The sequence below is a fragment of the Pongo abelii genome, chromosome 5 (genome assembly GCF_028885655.2).
Source record: "Pongo abelii isolate AG06213 chromosome 5, NHGRI_mPonAbe1-v2.0_pri, whole genome shotgun sequence".
Taxonomy (NCBI): Eukaryota; Metazoa; Chordata; class Mammalia; order Primates; family Hominidae; genus Pongo; species Pongo abelii.
Genome location: NC_071990.2, coordinates 27,340,414 through 27,362,754, shown reverse-complemented (window position 1 = coordinate 27,362,754; position 22,341 = coordinate 27,340,414). Strand labels below are relative to the sequence as shown.

Below are 22,341 nucleotides of genomic sequence, written 5' to 3'. Positions count from 1 at the left end.
AAGTGACCGTTGAAGCCGGTTGTAGGCGTGGAAAGAGGTTGGCGCTCTGGAAGTCCAGTGGCTTCGGCTCCCTGCGTTAGGTCTGGTGGCGGTCAATGCGCTTCCGGACCCGGGATCGGAGTGTGTGGATCTCTATAGGGGGAGGGGAGCTCAGGTATCACCATGGCAACAGCCAGCCCTCCGGACCCGTGACGTCACCCTTCGTGTTTCGCGCTTAGAGGCCTCTGCGGGAGAAAGCTGGGGAGTCCTCGAAGGGGGCGCACCTCGCCTCCTTCTGTGCCGGGCGGTCCCGCCCTGATCCCTTGGAGGGCTTTGTTCTTTTGTTCTGGCCTAAGGGGAAGTCGGGTGCTGGGCCCCGCCCTGCTTGTCCACCTTCCAGCTTTAACGCTCTGCAACAGGTGTGTCTTCGTGTTATCCGAGCTCGCAGGGGTGTGAGTCACAAGTGTGCACAGAGGGAACACACCAGGTCTGTGGATGCCCCGGCCAGATTCTAGGGTAGGCACCAAGGGTTTTTTGGATCTGAGGCAGAACCCGCGTACCCGATCTCCACTCTTGTTTTGTTCATCGGAGTGCCACACACCTCTCTAGTGCTCTCTTGGGGCACTTCTCTTGTGTAGCACCTCTTGGTCACTTTGCAAGACTCTGATGTGTGATTGTGACGTATGCTGCTGACGCCATCCTGTGTCTTTTAGGGTAGACAACCTCAGCGTGTTGCAGACTCCCTGCAAGGGGAGCTAGACATCTGAGTCCTAGACCAAGGTACCAGCTGAAGGAACGCTGCCTGGCGAACCCTGGTGTTCAAGTTCCAGAGGAACGGGATGAGCTCCTGAGATGGAAGGTAGTGGGGTCGACTTGGGGGAGAGCGGGGTGATGGAGGCTTGAGAACAGTCATGACTGGAGGGTCAAATACTTGAGATCAGAACAGGAGATTTGGAAGGAAGGAACGGTATGCTTAGGGATTAGCAAAGAAACCGAATTACATTGTAGGGAGAGATTCTTTTTTATAGAGAGATACTTGGGAGAGGAGTTTATTTTTTTCTTTCGTTCCATTGGGGAATGAAAAGACATAATCATTCAGAATATCTGTGATCCCCACATGACTTCTGAATATTAAATATTAAAATTATAATCTTGAAGTCAGAAGACATCTTGGTAATTATCCCTTCAATGAAAGAGTCAGTTTTGAAATCTCCTTGGCAGATGGCTGTCAACCCTATACCCGAACTAGTGTGACATTAAACTCGCCATTTTGGGTGCAGACTATTCCCTTGTTGGCTTTCTTTTTTAGTTTCTTATATTAAACAGATGTACTTGTCCCTGTAACTTTTGTGTTGATCTTAGTTCTTAGTCCTCCAAAGAAAAGGAAACTGTCTGTTCTTTCTTTCACACTGCTGCCCTTAAGATATGTGAATTCAGCTGTTACAACTCCTCCTTATAAATTCTTTTCTAGGCAATATAGCCTCACTTCTTTTGATTGGTCTATGTGATGTATCTAGACCTCTTCTCTGAAAACTCTCCTGCTTGTCAGCATTTTTCTTAAAATGCAGTGCCTAATGGTAAACATAGTTCTTTGGATGTGCTTTGAAAAGCACCTGAAAGAATAATGTACTACTTCCTTTGACTCGGATTATACTTCTGCTGTTTGGCATCAGATCACATTTGCTTTAAAAACTATCAATGATGTACTGTAAACTTTAGATCTTTTTTACATAAACTGCAGTGATCTAGATTTACACCATTTTTGTGTAACGGAATTATTATTATCCTTAATGTCATGACTTACATTTATGATTGTTCAATTTTTTGGTCACGTTTTATGCTTTCAGAATGATTATGAATCCTAATTTAGTTATTCAGTGCCTTAACTGACCTTTCTAACTTAATGCCACTAGCAGATTTGATGAATATTCCTTCTATTTCTTCCTACATGTCATTGAACAGGTCAGGTTAAGGACAGAGGCTTATGACGTGTCCCTATAGAGTTCCCTCTGCATTGGTGTTGTCTTTACATTCTTTAGGTATGGCTGTGCAATCAAGTTTGGTTTAACCTAACTATTATCATGCAGTCCTTTTTTTGCATTTGTTAAAAATAATATCATTAGAAGTCTTAACATTATTCATATTATTCATGTGAATAATGTAGGTTTGGTCCATACTTGTCTTCAATTTTTTGTACTTCAAGTCTTTTTTACAGTGGATTTTTTTATATATATATTCTAAGTTTCTCAGAATTAAATCAGCCAAAGTAGTTTCATTAAAAGCCTTTGTTTTTTCTTTATTTTGGGGATTTCTCACAATTTTATCATTAGGATTAACTTTACTGAGCCTCTGTTCCTTGTAATCGTAACTTTTGTAGCACATACTGAGCATTTACTATGTGCCAGGCACACAGTTGGCTTCTGTAACTGTTGGCTGTTTTTGGTTCTGTTGGTTGCTGTTATTTGGAATAAAAAGCATCTTACCTGAGACATTTCTCTTGATTCTGTTTTCCTAAAGTCTTAGGTACCTGTCTGTGCATGTAGAACATTTTCTTTCACTGTTAAGAACTTCCAAGATAATATCTTCATTTTTTTCTTAAGACTTCTGTTACAAAACAGTTTTTCTTTACTGGTCAAGATCAAGTTGAGCATAATAGTTCCCTTTATTGCTTCCTCTACTTTCTGAGTCACACCATTAATATAAATTAAGAATTTCTTGATTAATACATTTTTTACAAAATGAAACTTACATACTTAGCCAAACAGTTGAAACTACTTTTCTCCATATTATTCATCACCCCCACCTGCCTCAGCTGTCTATGGCATACTTTTGCCAGCATGGTGCTACTTTTGTTTTTTTTTTCTTTCTTTCGATTTATCTACAATTCCCATCAGGTTTCACACTCAGGATTATTGCATCACATACAATAATCCATCTCTTAGTTTGTCTCTTTATATCAGATCATTTTGCGTAAATTTTACCCAGCTCTCTTTTAAACAAGGCTTGGTCATAAAACCCACACTAGGCCAGTTAGCTCTCTTTGGAATTTGAATCTTGGAACTAAAATCAGATGGCACTGACCTACCCTAATGGTGGTATCCCAAAGAGATTGCCCTTGCACCTTAGTGGTGCAATTTAGATTCCCTGAAGTTACTTGGGTTCTGTCCGTTTGATTATTTAGCTTTTCTTTTTATTCTTCATGTTCCCCACTGTCTTTATATTTAGTCCCTTAGTTGATTTTTTTTTTAAATTTATATAGTTTTAAGGTCTTATGTCTTCCAGCCCAACAAGCCTTGGTTAATGCCTAAAATATTGAGTTTCCCTTCTTTTTTTCAGGTGTACATTCACTTGGCTTATTGCCACTATCTCACACATCTATGTGTGGTCATAAATATCCATCTTGACCCTTACCTGTTTGATTGCTTTTTTCTTAGTTTTTACCAAGCATCTCTTACAGCATTGCTAGTCTATTTCATACCTCATGTCTCATTTAAATTTTTTTTTGTTTTTGAGACGCTGTCTCGCTCTGTCGCCCAGGCTGGAGTGCAGTGGCGTAATATCGGCTCACTGCAACCTCCCCCTCCCAGGTTCAAGCAGTTCTCCTGCCTCAGCCTTCTGAGTAGCTGGGATTACAGGCACGCGCCACCACGCCTGGTTAATTTTTGTATTTTTAGTAGAGACGGGGTTTCACCATGTTGGTCAGGCTGGTCTCGAACTCCTGACCTTGTGATCTGCCCGCCTCAGCCTCCCAAAGTGCTGGGATTACAGGCATGAGCCACTCTGCCCGGCCAGTCTCATTCAAATTTTATATCCAGAGACATCTTCCCTCACTAGTCTTTCTGCATACATTAAATTTCTAAGAGAAAATTCTTCTTGTCTTACTTCTTTGTGGAAACAGGTGTACCTAGTTTGGCTTTCCTCACCGCTATCTCCTCTTCAAGAGGATTTTGAAAGGTATGTTTGTCAGACATTTGCCTCTAGTCTTTTAAAGATGAGGAAATTGAAGCCTAAAGAAGACAAGGGACTTGCATAATTATACATAATTAATTAGCAGACGAGTCATTTTGAGAATCAGGCTTTCCTGTCAACCAATACTCTGAATGGATTCCCCCAAGAGCAAAGTTTTTTTTTTGTTTTGTTTATTAAGGTATAAGTTATATACAGTAAAGTGCACAAATACTGTACAGTATATAGCTTTTCAAATTTTCATGTATGTATAAACTAGTATAACCAAGATATGGAATGTTTCTAATGCCCCAGAAGTATCTTGTGCCTCTGCCCAGTCAGTTATCCCTCCAGAAGTACTATTCTAACTTTCATTACCGTAGATCAGTTTGGTTGGTTTTTAAACTTAATATAAATATAGTCATGCAGTATGCATTATTTTGTGTCTGGCTTATTTTCCTCAACATTATGTTTAAGAGATGCATCCATGTTGTTAATTATGTTAGTAGTTCTTTCTTATATTTTGGAATAATCCATTGTATGAAAATACCATGGTTGTTTATGCTGTGTTCTGTTGAAAGGCATTTGGGTTGTTTCTAGTTCTGAGATATTATGAATAAATCTGCAGTGAAGATCCTTGTACAAGTCTTTGGTGGACATAAGCATTTCTATGGATGTAAGGACAGGAGTGGAATTGCTGAGTCATAGGATAGTCATATGTTTAGCTTAGTATAAACTATCAGTTTTAATAAGTGGTTGATAAATTTATACCATATACCAATCTAAAAAGTTCTAATTGCTTTATATTCTTGCCAGCAATTAGTATTGACCATGTCTGTTTAATTTAAGACATTCTGTTGAGTGGGTAGAGTAAGTAGCATATGTAATTGTGATATTTAATTTGCATTAATAGCAAAGTTTTCAAAGGGCCTATGAAGACTTTTGGAAAGTAATCGGATTATTTCTTCATATTTTATATGTAGCAGAGAAAAGGCAGCAGAAATAGTTTGCCTCACTTAATAAGGAACATAGACTGAGTCATATAATACATATGACTTCTAAGTGTCTAGGTACAAAACTGAATCATAAAGCAATGCTTTACCTCCTGAGCCTACTGAGGAGCGTACCGGGGCCCCAGTTATCATGTAACTTTTTTTGCATTCTAAAATATAAAGGAAATGGCATAGTTTCTGTTACTTTCAAATAGAAGAGTAAACGGAATTTATGGATTGCTGGGAGTAGCTAAATTGAACAGAAGTCATATGGCTCCTGCTTCTTCCCCTAGATCTGTCCTCTCCAGACTCCACCCTTCTCCAAGGGGGACATAATCTACTCTCATCAGCCAGTTTTCAGGTAAGATGTGGTTTCTTGAAAGGCCATTTTATTCTTTAGAGGGTGATTGTGGTTTTTGTTTTGTTTTGTTTTTTCTATTTATCCAAAAATCAACGTTGGCAGTTCATTCTGGGCTCTTATCGGTCTAGTAACCGCATTCCTAGCTGTGCCTCTCCAGCTTTAACTAATACATTCACCACTTACCACTTGCTTAGTATCTTGCTATGCTCCAGGGATGGGAGAGCAAAAGAAGTACAAAACTGGATCCTTTTTTTTTTTTTTTGAGATTGAGTCTCCCTCTGTTGACCAGGCTGGAGTGCAATGGTGGTGATCTCTGCTCACTGCAACCTCTGCCTGCCGGGTTCAAGCAATTCTCCTGCCTCAGCATCCCGAGTAGCTGGGACTACAGGCCCACACTACCACGCTTGGCTAATTTTTTGTATTTTTAGTAGAGACGGGGTTTCATCATGCTGGTGATGCTGGTCTCAAACTCGTGACCTCATGATCCATCCACCTTGGCCTCCCAAAGTGCTGGGATTGCAGGTGTGAGCCGCCACGCCAGGCCCCAAAACTTGATCCTTTAATAGGCCAAAATGACTGCTAGAAAATAAAACAGGTAAATGTAAGAAAGGTGAAATGAGTAATGTGGATATTAGAGAATGGAAAAATGTATGTGGTCTGGATGGATTAGGAGAGTTTCATGGAGGATGGGGGACTTGGGATGCCTCTAAAACAATAGGTGACATTTGGATATTTGAACAAGTAAGGTGGTGGGGATGGAGGTGTGGATTCTAGGTATAGAGAAGATTATAAGCAGAAGTTCATAAGTAAGGATTAACAGATGTTACACAGGATTCAGAAAAATTTGGAAGAGATGGTTTATGGCAAGTGGTACACAAATGATTGAATGAAGTCAGAATATGAAAGCCTTGAATACCTGGATGAGAAGTTGAAGGCTTTATTGTGTAGGCCATTTATGAACCATTAATGATTTTTAATGGAAGAAAAGTGACCTGGACTAATTGAGAACTTAGACAAAAAAGGTAACAATTGCTCACCAGCCATAATCAACCTCAAGCCCTCCTCCTTCTTAAAATTTCCCTCCTGCTTAATTCCTGTCCCATAACTGAATTTTCTTAACAAAGAAATGGTACCAGTTCTTCCCACTTTCAGCCCAAGTACTTTTGGTATTTTTTTTTTAATTGGGGGGTATATTGTGATAGTAAACTGCACATATTTAAAAATATATAATTTGATAAGTTTTGACATATATACATTCATGAAACCATTACCAGAATCAAGAGAGTGAAAATATCCATAATCAGAGAACATACCTTGTGTGACTTGAATCCTTTCAAATTTATGGAGACTTGTTTTTTTGTCCAGAGTGTGGTACATCTTGGTAAACTATCAGTGAGCACTTGAAAAGAATGTATATTTTGCTATTGTTTTATAGAATGTTCTATAGATGTATTAGTTTTCTATTGCTGCTATAATTAATTGCCATAAGCTTAGATGGCGTAAAATAACACAATTTACTCACAGTGTTAGAAGTCAAAAGTCCAAAATAGGTTGTCAGGACAGCATTCTTCTGAAGGTTCTAGGGGAAGAATCTATTCCTTGCTTTTGACAGCTTCTAGAGGCTGCTGTGTTCTTTGTCTACTTATTCTATCTTCAAAGCTAGTACTGTGGCATCTTCAAATTTATCTCTCTCTCTCTCTCTCCCTCTGACTCTGACTTGTCTTCTGTCTTTCTGTCTCCTACTCTGATATGCTTACCTCCCTCTTATAAAGACCCTTGTGATTACCCTAGGCTCACCCATGTAATACAGAATAATTTCCTCACTCAAGGCCCTTAATCTGATCACATTTGTAAAGTCTCTTTTGCCATGTTAGGTAACAAATTCACAGGTTTCAGGGGTTGGGACATGGACATCTTTGGGAGGGCTTTGTTCTGTATACCACAGATATCAGTTTGGTCAACTTGGTTGATAGTGTTGTTCAAGTCTTTTATATCCTTACTGATTTCCTGTCTGCTTGTTTTATCAGTTATTGTGAAAGGGGTATTGAAATCTCAGACTGTTGTGGGTTGGTCTGTTTCTCCTTGCTGTTTTACCAATTTTCGCACAATATATTTTGAAGCGCTGTTATTAGGTGCATAAACATTTAGGATTGTTATGTTCGCTTAATCAGTTGACTCCTTTATCGTTGAGAAATGGTGTTTTTAATGCCTGGTAATATCTTTTGCCTTGAAATTTACTTTGACATATGGTATATATTTTTATATATTTTTGCTTTTAACTTATTTGTATCTTTATATTTAAAGTGAGTTACTTACAAGCAACATGTAGTTGGGTTTTGCTTTTTTTTTTTTTTTTGAGATGGAGTCTCTTTCTGTCTCCCAGCCTGGAGTGCAGTGGCGCGATCTCGGCTCACCGCAAGCTCCGCCTCCCAGGTTCATGCCATTCTCCTGCCTCAGCCTCCCGAGTAGCTAGGAGTACAGGCACCTGCCACCGCGCCCGGCTAATTTTTTTGTATTTTTAGAAGAGACAGGGTTTCACCGTGTTAGCCAGGATGGTCTCGATCTGCTGACTTCGTGATCCGCCCGCCTCGCCCTCCCGAAGTGCTGGGATTACAGGCATGAGCCACCGCGCCCTGCCGGGTTTTTCTTTTCTTTTCTTTTCTTTTTTTAAATAACAGAGCTTTATTTCTCACAGTTTTGTAAGCTGAGAAGTTCAAGATCAAAGTGCCTGTAGATTCTGTGTTTGGTTCATAGATGGTGGCTTCTCCTCATGTCCTCACATGATAGAAGCTCTTTTTTTTTTTTTTTGAGACAGAGTCTTGCTCTGTCGCCCAGCCTGGAGTGCAGTGGGGCGATCTCGGCTCACTGCAAGCTCCGCCTCCTGGGTTCACGCCATTATCCCGCCTCAGCCTCCCCAGTAGCTAGGACTACTGGCGCTCGCCACCAAGCCCAGCTAATTTTTTTGTATTTTAGTAGAGACGGGGTTTCACCGTGTTAGCCAGGATGGTCTCGATGTCCTGACCTCGTGATCCGCCCACCTCGGCCTCCCAAAGTGTTGGGATTACAGGCATGAGCCACTGTGCCCGGCCGGGTTTTGCTTTTTTTATCCAATCTGGAAATCTCTGCTTCTTGGGGTGTTTAGACCATTTGTATTCAATGTGATCTTACATGTAATGTGTTACATTTAAATATAATATGACTTTTGATATGGATAAGTCTTTTACCTTGCTGTTTGTTTTCTATTTGTATTGTCTTTTTTCTTTTTTTCCTTCTATTCTTACCTTCTTTTGGATTGAATATGCTTATGATTCTATTTTATCTCCTTCATTAGCTTGTTAGCCATAACTCTTTGCTATTTTACTTGTTGCTTTAGGGATTCATATTTGTTTTAATCACCATTTACTTTCAAGTGATATTCCATTTTACTTAGAACAGTGTATTTCCATTCCCCCCCACCACAGTTTTTATGCTATTGTTGCCATATATTTTACTTGTTACATATAAATCCCATAATACTTTGTTGTTATTTTCTTTAAGCAGCCAATTATCTTTGAAAGATATTTAAGTAATAAGAAAATAATTGTGTATAATTATTACAATGCTCATTGTATAATGATCCTTTTAGGTATTCTTTATTCATTTTTATAAATCAGTGGTTCACAATCATGAGTGATTTTGCTCCCCAAGGAGCAACATTTGGGAGTGTTAGGGGACTTTTTTGATTGTCATGACTTGGTAGGGAGTGCTATTAGCATCCAGTGGGTTGAGACCAGTGATGTCTCCATACACAGGACAGGCCCCCACACTTATCTAAGAGAATCATTTGGTCCAAAATATCAATAGCGCCAAGGTTGAGAAACCTTGGTGTTGAACCATATTTTCATCTGGTATTTTTTTTTTAATCTGGTCGAAGGACTTCCTTTTAACATTTCTTGTAGTGTAGGTCTGCTGTGAATAATACTTTCAGGTTTCTATGTCTAAAGAAGTCTTTATTTTGCCTTTGTTTATTAATTCTAGTGTGACAGATTTCTTCTTTTCAGTATTTGATGTTGCTCCAGTGTCTATTGTTTCTAACAAAAAAGTTACTGTTGTTTTTATCTTTGTTTTTTTATATTTGTGTGTCTTTTTTCCTCAGATTACTTGTAAGATTTTTTTCAATCACTGAGTTTAAACTAGTTGATTATGATGTATTTTGGTGGAATTTTTTGTGGTTATAATCAAGTTTGGAAAATAATCAGCTGTTATTGCCTCAAAAATGTTTTCTGGTCCTCTCTCATCTTTCGCCCCCCGCCCCGGTACTCCAATCACACATAAAGCAGGCAACTTAAAGTTCTCCTAGAGCTTTTTAAAATTATTTTTTTCTTTTATTTTGAATAGCTTTGATTTCTGTGTCTTTGAAGTTACTAATCTCTCTTCTTCAAAGCTTACTCTTCTGTTAATACTACCTGGTGAATTTTTTTAAATCTCAAAACGTTCTCATTTTCAGCTCTAAGAAGTTCCATTTAGTTTTTTTTTTTTTTTTAAATGTCTTTCATATCTCTGCCTAACGTTTTGAACATTTTGAACATATGGAATACAGTCATAAAAACTTTTGATGTTCTTGTCTGTTACCTCTAACATCTCTTCTGGGTTGGTTTCAATTGATTGACTTTTCTCCTTATTGTGGTTTATATTTTCCTGCTTCTCTGCATTGCCTGATACTTTTTTTTTTTTTTGAGACAGAGTCTCACTCTGTCACCCAGGCTGTCACCCAGCACAATCTCAGCTCACTGCAACCTCTGCCTCCTGGGTTCAAGCAGTTCTCCTGCCTCAGCCTCCTGAGTAGCTGGGATTACAGGCGCGCACCACCACGCCTGGCTAATTTTTTTGTACTTTTAGTAGAGACTGCGTTTCGCCATGTTGGTCAGGCTGGTCTCAAACTCCTGACCTCATGATCCGCCTGCCTCAGCCTCCCAAAGTGCTGGGATTACAGGTCTGAGCCACTGTGGCCAGCCGCCTGATAATCTTTGATTGGATGCCACACACTGAATTTTACCTTATTGGGTTCTGAATATTTTTATAGTCATATAAAATATTCTTGGCCGGGCATGGTGGCTCACACCTGTAATCCCAGCACTTTGGGAGGCCGAGGTAGGTGGATCACGAAGTCAGGAGATCGAGACCATCCTGGCTAACACAGTGAAACCCCGTCTCTACTAAAAATACAAAAAAATTAGCAGGGTGTGGTGGCGGGCACCTGTGGTCCCAGCTACTCGGGAGGCTGAGGCAGCAGAATGGCATGAACCTGGAAGGTGGAGCTTGCAGTGAGCCGAGATCACGCCACTGCACTCCAGCCTGGGCAACAGAGCAAAACTCCGTCTCAAAAAAAAAAAAAAAAAAATTCTGGAACCTTATTCTGGGATGCAGTTAAGTTACTGGAAACAGTGTGTTCCTTTCAGGCCTTTTAAGATTTGTTAAGTGGGCCCAGAACAGCATTTGGTCTCAGCCTATTTATTCCTGACCATAGAGGCAGGACCATTCTGAGTATTCTACCCAATGCCTCATGAATTATGAAGTTTTCCATTTTGGCTGATGTATTTCTAACCCTTTTTGAGTGCTGGTACTGGTCCCTTGACTCCTTTTAGATGATTCTTTCACTGGCCTCAGATAGTCTCATCACACCCATGCACAGATTGGTACTTTTCTGAATACTTAAGAGGGAACCTCTGCAGTTTTCCTTGCTTCTCTCTTTGTGTAGCTCTCTCCTCTCCAGTACTGTGCCCTGTGAACTCTAGTCACCTTGATTTTCCCAAACTCTCAGCTCTATCTCTTGAGTTCCAGAAATCTGCTGGGCTCCTCCTAGGTTCCACCTCCCTACACCAGTGTTTGGTAACTCTTAAGGCAGTAAGCTAGAGCAATTGTAGGGCTCACCTCATTTGTTTCCTGATTCTCAGGGATCACTTTTCTTTGTTACCTGAGGTTCAGTGTGTTGTAAACTTTTGTTTCATTTTGTCTGGAATGTATTGTTTATTTCATGTGGGAGAATAAATCCAATTGTTAATTCCATCTTGGCCACGGCTTGATTCTATTGACATTTATATTTTAAACTGTAAGCATTGTTAGGGCTGATCTAGTGTAGCCTTACTCTAGGGCTGTGTTTCAGGGACCCATGACCACGCTTTAGTTCAGTGATTTGTTGGAATGATTCATATGACTCCGTAGCATAAATCATGGCTAACGAATATTACAGCAAAGCATACAAAAGAGGATCAGAAGGAAAAGGGTATTCATAAGCAGAGTCCAGAGAAATCAGGTACAGGCTTCTGAGTCCTCCCTCTGTGATGATCATACAGATGCACTTTCTCTGTTACTGTGAGCCACAGAAACGTGAGAAATGTCTACCCAGGGAATCCTGCTTGAGTCTTGGAGTCCGAATTCATAAAGGTTGCTGATCACATTGGCCTTTACCTGCCATACGACCAGCTATAGTGTAGACCCCACACTCGGCACCTGGTACACTCATAAATTTCCATGTTTCTTCAAACGATGTTGACAGTTTGGTACATCTTGTCCCAGTGCACTGGGCACACAGAATAACATCATTAATCAGTGACTAGGCACACAGAATTAATGTCGATAATTAGTGACCATGGAAGTGTTCAAAGGTTTAGTTTTCAGAGCTTGTTCAAGGGTCAGAACCAAGGATCTAGGCGTCCCTGGAATTTAGCAAGGAATGAGCCAACCAGACCTGCTGCTTATACTCTTTCCTCACAGTCTAGACTGGCCCTGCTCCTAAAGTGTCCGGGAACTGTTTGTGGGAGCCGACTGTGCACATAACTTCTCAACTCTATTCAGTTATGTCATGTTGGTAACTTTGCATTGCCCATGGAGATTGTATTTACACCAGATTTGTGGTATTCCTTTTCTCTGTAGCTTCCTCCTCTCCAATATCTATCCTGCAGATTCCCTGCCTCAGTAGTTCTGAACTTTCAACTTTGTCTCCTCAGCTCAGTAAGACCACTGCTTTGGTAGAGCTCTACCTCCCTGCTCTGCAGTATGGACAGTGCCTCAGGCAAAAAGTTAAGGGGATTCTGGGGCTCGTGTTAGTGTTTCCCTTTTCTCTGTATCACTTCTGTCCTGCCTGCTGTTCAAAATACGAAAACACTTGTTTCAGATGTATTGTTCAGTTTTATTTATATTGGAAGAGCTAGTCCAGTTGCTTTGTCATGGTTAGAGGGAGAAGTCCTAATGATTTAATGTATTTATATTTTTTAAACAAAGTTATTGCTCTCTCACTTAGTTTTAAATACATAGCAATAAAAAAAGCAGGAAGTTGCCTGCATTGCCTGTAGGTCCCACTACCCAGTCCCACCAATAGTATTTGGTTGAGTATTCTTTCAGATTTTTTTCTGTTCATTTACATATAAACTTTCTTCCTATTCATAAAAAGTAGGATTATACCCTAGAGTGCAGTGGTATGATCATAGGTCACTGCAACCTCGAACTTGTGGGCGGAAGCAATCCTCCCACCTCAGCTTCCTGAGGAGCCGGGACTACAGGTGCGTGCCACCATGCCCAGCTTATTTCTGTTTTTATCTTCAGTGCCAATGAGGTCTCACTATGTTGCGCAGGCTGGTCTTGAACTCTTGGGCTCAAGCAATCCTCCCACCTCGGCCTCCCAAAGTGTTGAGATTGCAGGTGTGAGCCACCATGCCTGTCCTCCTGTGTACATATTTTCTAATGAGTACATATAGATATACCTCATTTGATAACTATCTATATAAAGTGTTTTAGTATGGGTGTACTATATATTTTTTAACCACTATCCTATTAATGGACATGTAAGTTTGATTTTTTTTCCTTCCACACAAATGATGTTGAAATGGCAATTGTACATATGTCTTTGTACCTAGAAGTGTTTCTGAAGAATAAATTCCTAGAAGTAGGAAGACAGATCAAATGGTATATCCATTAAAGTTTTGATAGATCTTGTCAGATTGCCCCCCAGATAGATTGCATTTGGGTTCTGTTTCCACCATAGTACACATGAGCACTTTAGCAGTGTTACCCAGTCTGATATTTTACTGTTTAACTATATTTTTAGGGGAGGGGAGCATCTTTTCATGGTTTCACATTTTCCCCGGTGACTTGCCTATTTGGGTTGTTGGCCTTTATTGTTGCTATTGTTGTGAGTAGTTGATCTTTTTTTTCCCCCCTTAATTTTTAGTTGACATGTAATAATTGTACGTATCCATGGGATACAGAGTGATATTTTGGTACGTGAATACAATGTGTAATGATAAAATCAGGATAATTAGCATATCCATCACCTTGAACATTTATCACTTCTTTGTGTTGTGAATATTCCGAATCCTCTCTTCTACTTTCTTGTAATTATACACTAAATTATTGTTAACCATATTCACGCTATAGTGCTATAGACACTGGAACTTATTCCTTCCATCTACCTGTAACTTTGTAACTGTTAGCCAGTCTTTCCCTAGCCTTCCCTCTTCTCTACCCTTCCCAGCCTCTAGTAAGCACAATTCTACTCTCTATGAGCTCGTTTTGTTTTTGTTTGCTCCTACATGTGAATGAGAACATGCGATATTTATGTTTCTATGCCTGGCATATTTCACTTAACATAATGTCCTGTAGGTACATCCATGTTACCACTAATGACAAGATTTTATTCTTTGTTTAAATGGTATTCCATTGTGTATATATACCACATTTTCTTTATCCATTCGTCTGTTGATGGACATTTAGGTTGATTCTATATCTTAGCTGTTGTCAGTAAAGCCGTAGCAAACATGGGGATGCATATGTCTCTTTGGTATACTGATTTCCTTCACTTTGGATAAATACCCATTAGTGGGATTGCTGGATCATATGGTAGTTCCATATTTAGTTTTTTTGAGACAGTGCCGAACTGTTTTCCATAATGGTTGTACTAATTTACATTCCTACCAGTGGTGTATCCTTGCCAGCATTTGTTATTTTTTTTTTGTCTTTTTGACTAACTGGGGTGAGATGATATCTCATTATGGTTTTGATTTGCATTTAGTGATTTTGAGCATTTTTTCATATATTTGGGTGTTTATATGTCTTCTTTTGAGAAATGCTTATTCAGATACTTCACCCACTTTTTAATGGTATTATTTATTTTTTTGCTGTTGATTTGAGTATATTCTGGATATTAGTCCCTTGTGAGATGAATAGTTTGCAAATATTTTTGCCCCTTCTGCAGGTTGTCTTGAACTCTGTAGATTTTTTTTTTTTTTTTTTTACTGTGCAGAAGCTTTTTAGTTAAATTGCCTTTTGTTTATGATATCTTATAGATGTTTTACATTGTTATGTGGTTATATCTATCGATCTTTCTCTCCATCATGTAAATTTTGCCTTCCAGATTTCAAGCTTATACAAATATTTTCCTGTTTTTTATTCTATTTTATTTTGACTTTTTCTTTAAAATTTCATCTTTAGGTTGGCAGGAATTTTTGTGTGTGTTGTGAAGTAAGGATCTCACCTTAATTTTTTTTTCACAGACAGTCGTTTGTTATGGCATGATTTAGTGACTAATCCATCTTAACTAATTTCACTTTTAACTTATTTTTAATTTAACTAACTTTTAACCAATTTGAAAGCTGCTTAATGCCTTTTAACTCTTATAAATATGAATCTGTTTTTGGATTTTCTATTTTATTTCATTTTGTTTTATTCCAGAGTAGGCCATTTTTAAATTACTTTATCTTTTGAAATGTATTAGGGCAAGTCTTTCCACCTCTCTTTTTCAAAAAACCTTTGGGTGCTCTTGCACATTGTAGGTAGTGAAAAATATTGATGATAATAGTTAAACCATTAATACTTAGCAGACCTTGGAACCCAGAGATGATGATGGTAATGATGATGATGAAGGACAACAACAATGGCCATATTGACTGAGCACTTATTATATGCCAGACGTTAAATTAAGCATTTCACATGGAATGTTTTATTTAATTCTTACAATAACCCAATGGGTGAGGCACTGTTTTTACATTTATTTTATAAAGGAGAAAATGTCAAGATCATTTTGCAGACATCCTATAGACTGCCTTACTTCTGTCAGTATTGCTAACTTTACCCCTTTCCTAAGTAAATGCTTACGGCTAAGCAGAAATATGTTTGGTATTTCAGGAATCGGTGACTTTCAAGGATGTGATAGTGGACTTTACCCAGGAAGAATGGAAACAGCTGGACCCTGGCCAGAGAGACTTGTTCAGAGATGTGACATTGGAAAATTATACACACCTGGTCTCTATAGGTAAGGATAACTTCTCTGAGTTAATATCAAGGGGTGTGCAGGAGGAGGGTTCTCTCTTGTGCTCAGGGGAGTTTGCCTTTAAGTTTAGTAACCAACAATTTCTAAATTTCTAAAGTTTTTGAAAAGGTTTCTACCATCCTAGCAAGCAGAGGGACAAAATAATAATTTTCCCGAACCCCGATCAGTTCCCAAATTATACTCCCACCGTGTCTGGGAACTGGTAACACTAAAGCTTGATATGCTATCCACTCCCATCAGGTTTTTACTACATATCATTTCTTCTAAAGACAAAGTGGTGATTGAATTCTGATATGATACTTTTCCCTTACTGCAGGTTTCTTTCTTTTTTTCCCTAATGAACAGGACTCCAAGTTTCTAAACCTGATGTGATTTCCCAGTTAGAGCAAGGGACAGAGCCATGGATCATGGAGCCAAGCATTCCAGTAGGTACCTTTGCAGGTAAGTCATGGATGCCAGCAGATGAATATCATTAACTCCGACTGTCAGCCTGATAAGAGAGGATTTTATGTCTGAAGTGTAGATGTACTTTCTTCCCTTTAAAGTATTTCCTGTGGAGAAATGGGAAAACATCTGTTTTCTGGACTTTCTTATGCTTTGTTATGTCACTAATTGTTGCAATATATATTCTATGTTATGCCCCTTTTTGAGGAGATGTCCTTCCTACCTTTTTATGAAATCCACCTCTCAAACTGGACTCTGAATTACATCTCTTTCTACTTTCTTTAGGACCATGATCTCATAATTATCACCATACTTTTCAGTCCTTACAATTTTTTATTTTGGATCTATGGGCTCCATTCCCAGTACTTTTAAATAGAAATACATAACCTATATTTCCAAATAGATTTACTCCACAATATGAATCTTTATGGCCACCATTCAGTTTCTCTTTTCTTTCCCAAGCAAACTCAACAAAAATTAATTCCATAACTGCAGCTTCATTTCTTTATCACCTAATTCTTACCTAGTAACATGTATAGCTTCTGATTTTTTTTTTCTTTTTTTGAGACAAAGTCTCACTCTGTTGCCCAGGCTGTAGTGCAGTGGCGTAATCTTGGCTTACTGCAGCTTCTGCCTCCCAGGCTCAAGCAATCCTCCCGCCTCAGCCTCCCGAGTAGCTGGAACTACAGGTGCACGCCACTATGCCTGGCTAATTTTTGTATTTTTAGTGGAGACACGGTTTTGCCATGTTGCCCAGGCTGGTCTTGAACTCCTGGGCTCAAGTGATCTACCTGCCTCAGCGTCTCAAAGTGCTGCAATTACAGGTGTGAGCCACTGCATCTAGCTAGCTTCTGATTTTATCACTTTATCATACAGTTTTTGAAATTACGAATAACTTTCTTCTAAATCATCAGTTTCCAAACTGCATGAAGTAACCTAAGGATCTGACCCTGGAAAAATGAACAAACCTAGTCATTCTAGGTAAGGGATACGTCTCTAGAGTTAATGGGATGTAGGTGAGGTTCTTCTTTATGGGGGAAAAATGTATGCCATGTTCAAACTTTAGCAAGTTTCTAACTGGAGTACCACTCAGAGATTTTTTTTTTAAGTAGGCAGTTAGGTGTTATGAATGTTCAACAGGGTTGCATAGAATGTAACATCCCCCAACCCCCGCCCTGCCTCCAACCATGAATACTTTTTTTTTCATAACACATCTGTAAAATCTTTCTCTTAGAATGGTTTCATGGAACATACTTTAGAAAGCTTAATTAAAAAAAAAAAGAAGAACTTTAATAACTGGGGCTTATGGTTAGTTAACTTTTGGAAAAAGCAAGTTGTCAAGTTTTATTACAAATTAAAATGAAGTTTTACTTGACCAGATAAAAAACCATTTTAAACCATTTAAATGTATATTGAAAAACTTAGGCTTTTCAAAAAATACTTTTTACCAGGAAGATTTATTTAGGCAAAAATAATAACCCCCACCCCCATGTTGCATAGATAATTTTTATAGTTCCAGTTACCTGGTCAGTGAATAGAAGGCAAGCACTTGAGATATTTAGCTCCATTCTTTTGGTTACTTTTTATTGCTGGAATTTGACCTGATGATGACAGTCTTGGTAAATCAGCCCTCAATTCTATCTTTATCAGCATCTAGAATAGATTTATTCTTAGCTGGTGAGTTGGCTGCTTTTGTCTTTATAAAAATGATGTATAGTTTTGTAGATATCTCTACAGCTAGTGATATTGTGACAGTACCTATGTTGAGTTGGCCACTAGCCCTGGGCCTAGTCTACCTAATTTCCCTCATCCTCTTTATTGCCATCTTCTTGGAGCTGTCTTGATGATCTTGACCCTCAGGATCATGATCTATAACCCTGATATGTATCTGTCTCACTGGTCTATCTTGTTTTCTTGTCCCCTGGTTGTCAACACCCTTGATTACTTCTCCACACATGGGATATCAGAATACTATAGTCAATGTCTGTAGACTTTGTGTGTAGTAAAGGGAGAATTGCTTCTGCAATAGGGATGGTATTTTTCAATCTGGTCTTTGGGAACTTTCTCCATCCCTTCATTTTTTGCCCTGCCCCTTATATTCTAGTAATTCTGTTGGTTATTGAGTAGAGGACATGACGACATAGATAACATTGGTCATGGCCTGTTTCATGTTGCCTTTGAGTGGAACTCCAACCAGGGTTGGAGATCTGCCACTTCCATGCACTGTTAACATCATCAGACTCCATGATGTTAACAGCATCAGACTCCATGGTCTTTAACAGCATCAGACTCCATGGTCTCCATATCTGTCATTGTGAAGTACTTCCAGAGGTATTCTTTATGGCTACCTGCTGTGCAAACATACCTTCCTTGGTATCATTTCTGTTGATGAAAACATATTTATTTCTTGAACAATCGGCTGTTTCCAAACCCTGTATTGTATTGATCTCGTCCCTCCTGTAGAAATTCTACTGCTGTGAGGCTGCCTACACTAATACATGCTGTGCTATTACCTGTAGTGCCAGGTGTGGAGGGGATGCTAGGCAGCTCTGAGGTCTGCTGCACTGCTCATGCTTGCAGTGATAGTGGTAGTGGTAGTGATAGTGACTGGGCTTGCAATATGGGAAAGATTCAGGATCCTCTGGGGTCTGCTGTAAACTCCTGATACCATTGAAACTGTTCTTTAAGGATACTGCCAGCATTGACTACCCTGCTTCTTTTAGTTGTCATCTCTCTTGTTTTGGGCAACAGTTTACTTCCTGATTATGTACTTTCCTGGTTATGTTTCTTCTGTTGTTTTGTGTGTTTGCTGATAAACTGCTTTCTTTCATTGGTATATTTTATTAATTCTGTTACCCTGACTATTCTCAAGGATCTTCCCTCTGCCTCTGCTCTTTTTCACATATATTTCTAAGGCTTTAGCTACTCTTGTCCTTTTTTGAGCTGATACTTTCCATCTTACATTTGAACATCCTTGTTATTCTGATGTTGGCATCTTTCACTTCCACAAACGCTACTATAGTCCAGCTCTCCATTTCTTTTCTTAATTCTCAAAATGCCTAGATTTGAACTTGTTAGTTTCTCCCTGCTAAATTATTTCTCTACTATTTACAACTCTTCCCATATCTAGCAATGATGTGATTATTTTCAGTGTTCCAGGCTAAAACACATGGGGTCTTAGCTAATAAATCTTTCCTGTTTGTTCTGTCTTTAAATCATGGTTCTTGGATTTTTTGTTTTGTTGTTTATTAGCAAGGAATCCCAATTCAAACTGCCCCCTTCAGGTTCAGTTCATTTCTGTCTACTCTTAGCCATCTCTGTTGTCACCTTTTTAATCAACTATTACGTTAAATGTATTTCCTTACTGGTTCTTAGAGATTATCTATGAAATTGAATTAGACATTCTTTTGCCACTTTCGTATTTTATTTATAATTCTCCTTAGCTCCTTCCAACTTTCTCCCCAAATAATATGGCTATATATTTGAAAACCATTAGAATTTTCTGAGGGATTTATTTTTTAGTATCATTATATTATTCCCACAATAGCAGTTTATTTTTTCTCTATTCAGAGAACACTGGAATTTTCTTTTTCTTTTAGACTGGGAGACAAGACTTGAAAATAATGTGTCAGCCCCAGAGCCTGACATTTCTGAAGAAGAGCTATCTCCAGAGGTAATAGTGGAAAAACACAAAAGAGATGATTCTTGGAGTTCCAACTTGCTAGAAAGTTGGGAATATGAAGGCAGTTTAGAGAGGCAGCAGGCAAACCAACAGACACTGCCAAAGGAAATAAAGGTAACTGGAAAGACAATACCCAGTTGGGAAAAAGGCCCTGTAAATAATGAATTTGGGAAAAGCATCAATGTGAGTTCAAACCTTGTAACACAAGAACCATCTCCAGAAGAGACCTCTACTAAAAGAAGCATCAAACAGAATTCAAACCCAGTTAAAAAAGAGAAATCTTGTAAGTGCAATGAATGTGGGAAAGCCTTTAGTTATTGTTCAGCTCTTATTCGCCATCAGAGAACACATACTGGAGAAAAACCCTACAAATGCAATGAATGTGAAAAAGCCTTCAGCCGGAGTGAAAACCTTATAAACCATCAAAGAATTCATACAGGAGATAAACCATATAAATGTGATCAGTGTGGAAAAGGCTTCATTGAGGGTCCATCTCTTACTCAACATCAAAGAATTCATACTGGAGAAAAACCATATAAATGTGATGAATGTGGGAAAGCCTTTAGTCAGAGGACCCATCTTGTTCAGCATCAGAGAATTCATACTGGCGAGAAGCCATACACTTGTAATGAGTGTGGAAAAGCCTTTAGCCAGAGAGGCCACTTTATGGAACATCAGAAAATTCATACAGGAGAAAAACCTTTTAAATGTGATGAATGTGATAAAACCTTCACCAGGAGCACACACCTTACTCAACATCAAAAAATTCATACTGGAGAAAAAACCTATAAATGTAATGAATGTGGAAAGGCCTTCAATGGGCCCTCAACTTTTATCCGTCATCATATGATTCATACTGGTGAAAAACCGTACGAATGCAATGAATGTGGGAAAGCCTTCAGCCAGCACTCAAACCTCACTCAGCATCAAAAAACTCATACTGGGGAGAAACCCTATGATTGTGCAGAATGTGGAAAATCTTTTAGTTACTGGTCATCCCTTGCTCAACACCTGAAAATTCATACTGGAGAAAAACCTTACAAATGCAATGAATGTGGAAAGGCCTTCAGTTACTGCTCATCCCTTACTCAACATCGGAGAATTCACACGAGAGAAAAGCCCTTTGAATGCAGTGAATGTGGAAAGGCTTTCAGTTATCTCTCAAACCTTAATCAGCATCAGAAAACTCATACTCAAGAGAAAGCTTATGAATGTAAAGAATGTGGGAAAGCTTTTATTCGGAGTTCATCTCTTGCTAAGCATGAAAGAATTCATACTGGAGAGAAACCCTATCAGTGTCATGAATGTGGGAAAACCTTCAGTTATGGTTCATCCCTTATTCAGCATAGGAAGATCCATACTGGAGAACGACCTTACAAGTGTAATGAGTGTGGGAGAGCATTCAACCAGAACATACACCTTACACAGCATAAGAGAATTCATACAGGAGCCAAGCCTTATGAGTGTGCTGAGTGTGGTAAAGCCTTTCGACATTGTTCATCTCTTGCTCAACATCAAAAAACTCACACAGAAGAAAAACCCTACCAGTGTAATAAATGTGAAAAGACCTTTAGCCAGAGCTCTCATCTAACTCAGCATCAACGAATTCACACTGGGGAGAAGCCCTATAAGTGCAATGAATGCGACAAAGCCTTTAGCCGGAGCACTCATCTGACTGAACATCAGAATACTCATACTGGAGAGAAACCTTATAACTGTAATGAATGCAGAAAGACTTTTAGCCAGAGCACATATCTCATTCAGCACCAGAGAATTCATTCAGGAGAGAAGCCTTTTGGATGTAATGATTGTGGAAAATCCTTCAGATATCGCTCTGCTCTCAACAAACATCAAAGACTGCATCCTGGCATATGAAAATTCTAGGAACATCATAATTTAGGGGATATATTTACTTTAGTTTGTCCTTTTGTTAAGTACTGAAGAATCAGAGTGGATTTAGAAACTTCCTTGAAATCTTTTAAATTTTCACTATCATGTTATGGAATGGAAAGTACATTGGGCTGAACTAATCCAGTTGTTATTAAGCCACTCTGTGACATTAGAAAACTCTACTGTTTTAAGCTTTAGTTTCCTTTATGGAATGAAGGATTTGGAGTAGATTATTTCAAAGGTAGTTTGGAGTTTTATAATCAGTTTTGTATATTTACAATATTTTCTTGAATGGGTTTACTATACATCAGCATTTTGCTGTGTTGCATCTAGAATGTGTATGTTTATGCATGTTTTTCCAATAGAATTTGTGCTTCAGTAACTAGATTGGGGATCTAGTATGCTCCTGCTGTAATGCATTTACATTGTTTAGATAACTGGTTCCTAATAGAAAGAATTATAAAATACCCTCAAATTAACAATTCAATTGCATATAATAGCCTAACTCAGTAAGAATATTAAAACTTACTATTATTCTTCTTCTAGTCTGTTTTTAATATTCTAGGAGTTTACCACAACTATAGAATTCCACTTCTACAACTTAAACTGGTGTTATTTTACCCTGGTTGCATATTGGAGTCACCTGGTGTCTTAATTTGTGCTGTTATGTTAAATTACAATAGACTAGGTATCTTAAACAATAGAAATTTGTTTAAAGCTGGAAGAGGCTGAGAAGTCCAAGATC

The 22,341-nt window shown here is 38.7% G+C and overlaps 1 protein-coding gene across 3 annotated transcripts; it reads left to right on the top strand.

Moving 5' to 3' along the window:
* Positions 1-11: 11 nt before the first annotated feature.
* ZNF184 (zinc finger protein 184) lies at positions 12-22,136 on the top strand. 3 transcript variants are annotated; one of them, XM_009241540.4, is made up of 6 exons: positions 12-154; positions 693-838; positions 5,210-5,277; positions 15,436-15,562; positions 15,926-16,021; positions 19,624-22,136. In XM_009241540.4, the coding sequence occupies exons 2-6, from the start codon at positions 832-834 to the stop codon at positions 21,579-21,581; spliced, it is 2,256 nt and encodes a 751-aa protein (XP_009239815.1). In that variant the 5' UTR covers positions 12-154; positions 693-831; the 3' UTR covers positions 21,582-22,136. The 3 variants fall into 3 exon arrangements, with proteins under 3 accessions (XP_009239815.1, XP_009239817.1, XP_009239816.1); XM_009241542.4 differs by having other exon boundaries at positions 12-495; XM_009241541.4 differs by having other exon boundaries at positions 22-398.
* The last annotated feature ends 205 nt before the right edge of the window (positions 22,137-22,341 follow it).

What these genes read in the sequence shown, in the direction of transcription:
- ZNF184 (XM_009241540.4), top strand. An exon ending in TACACACCTGGTCTCTATAG is followed by an intron (nt 15,563 to 15,925) that starts GTAAGGATAACT and finishes CCTAATGAACAG; the next exon opens with GACTCCAAGTTTCTAAACCT. An exon ending in TCCAGTAGGTACCTTTGCAG is followed by an intron (nt 16,022 to 19,623) that starts GTAAGTCATGGA and finishes TTTTTCTTTTAG; the next exon opens with ACTGGGAGACAAGACTTGAA.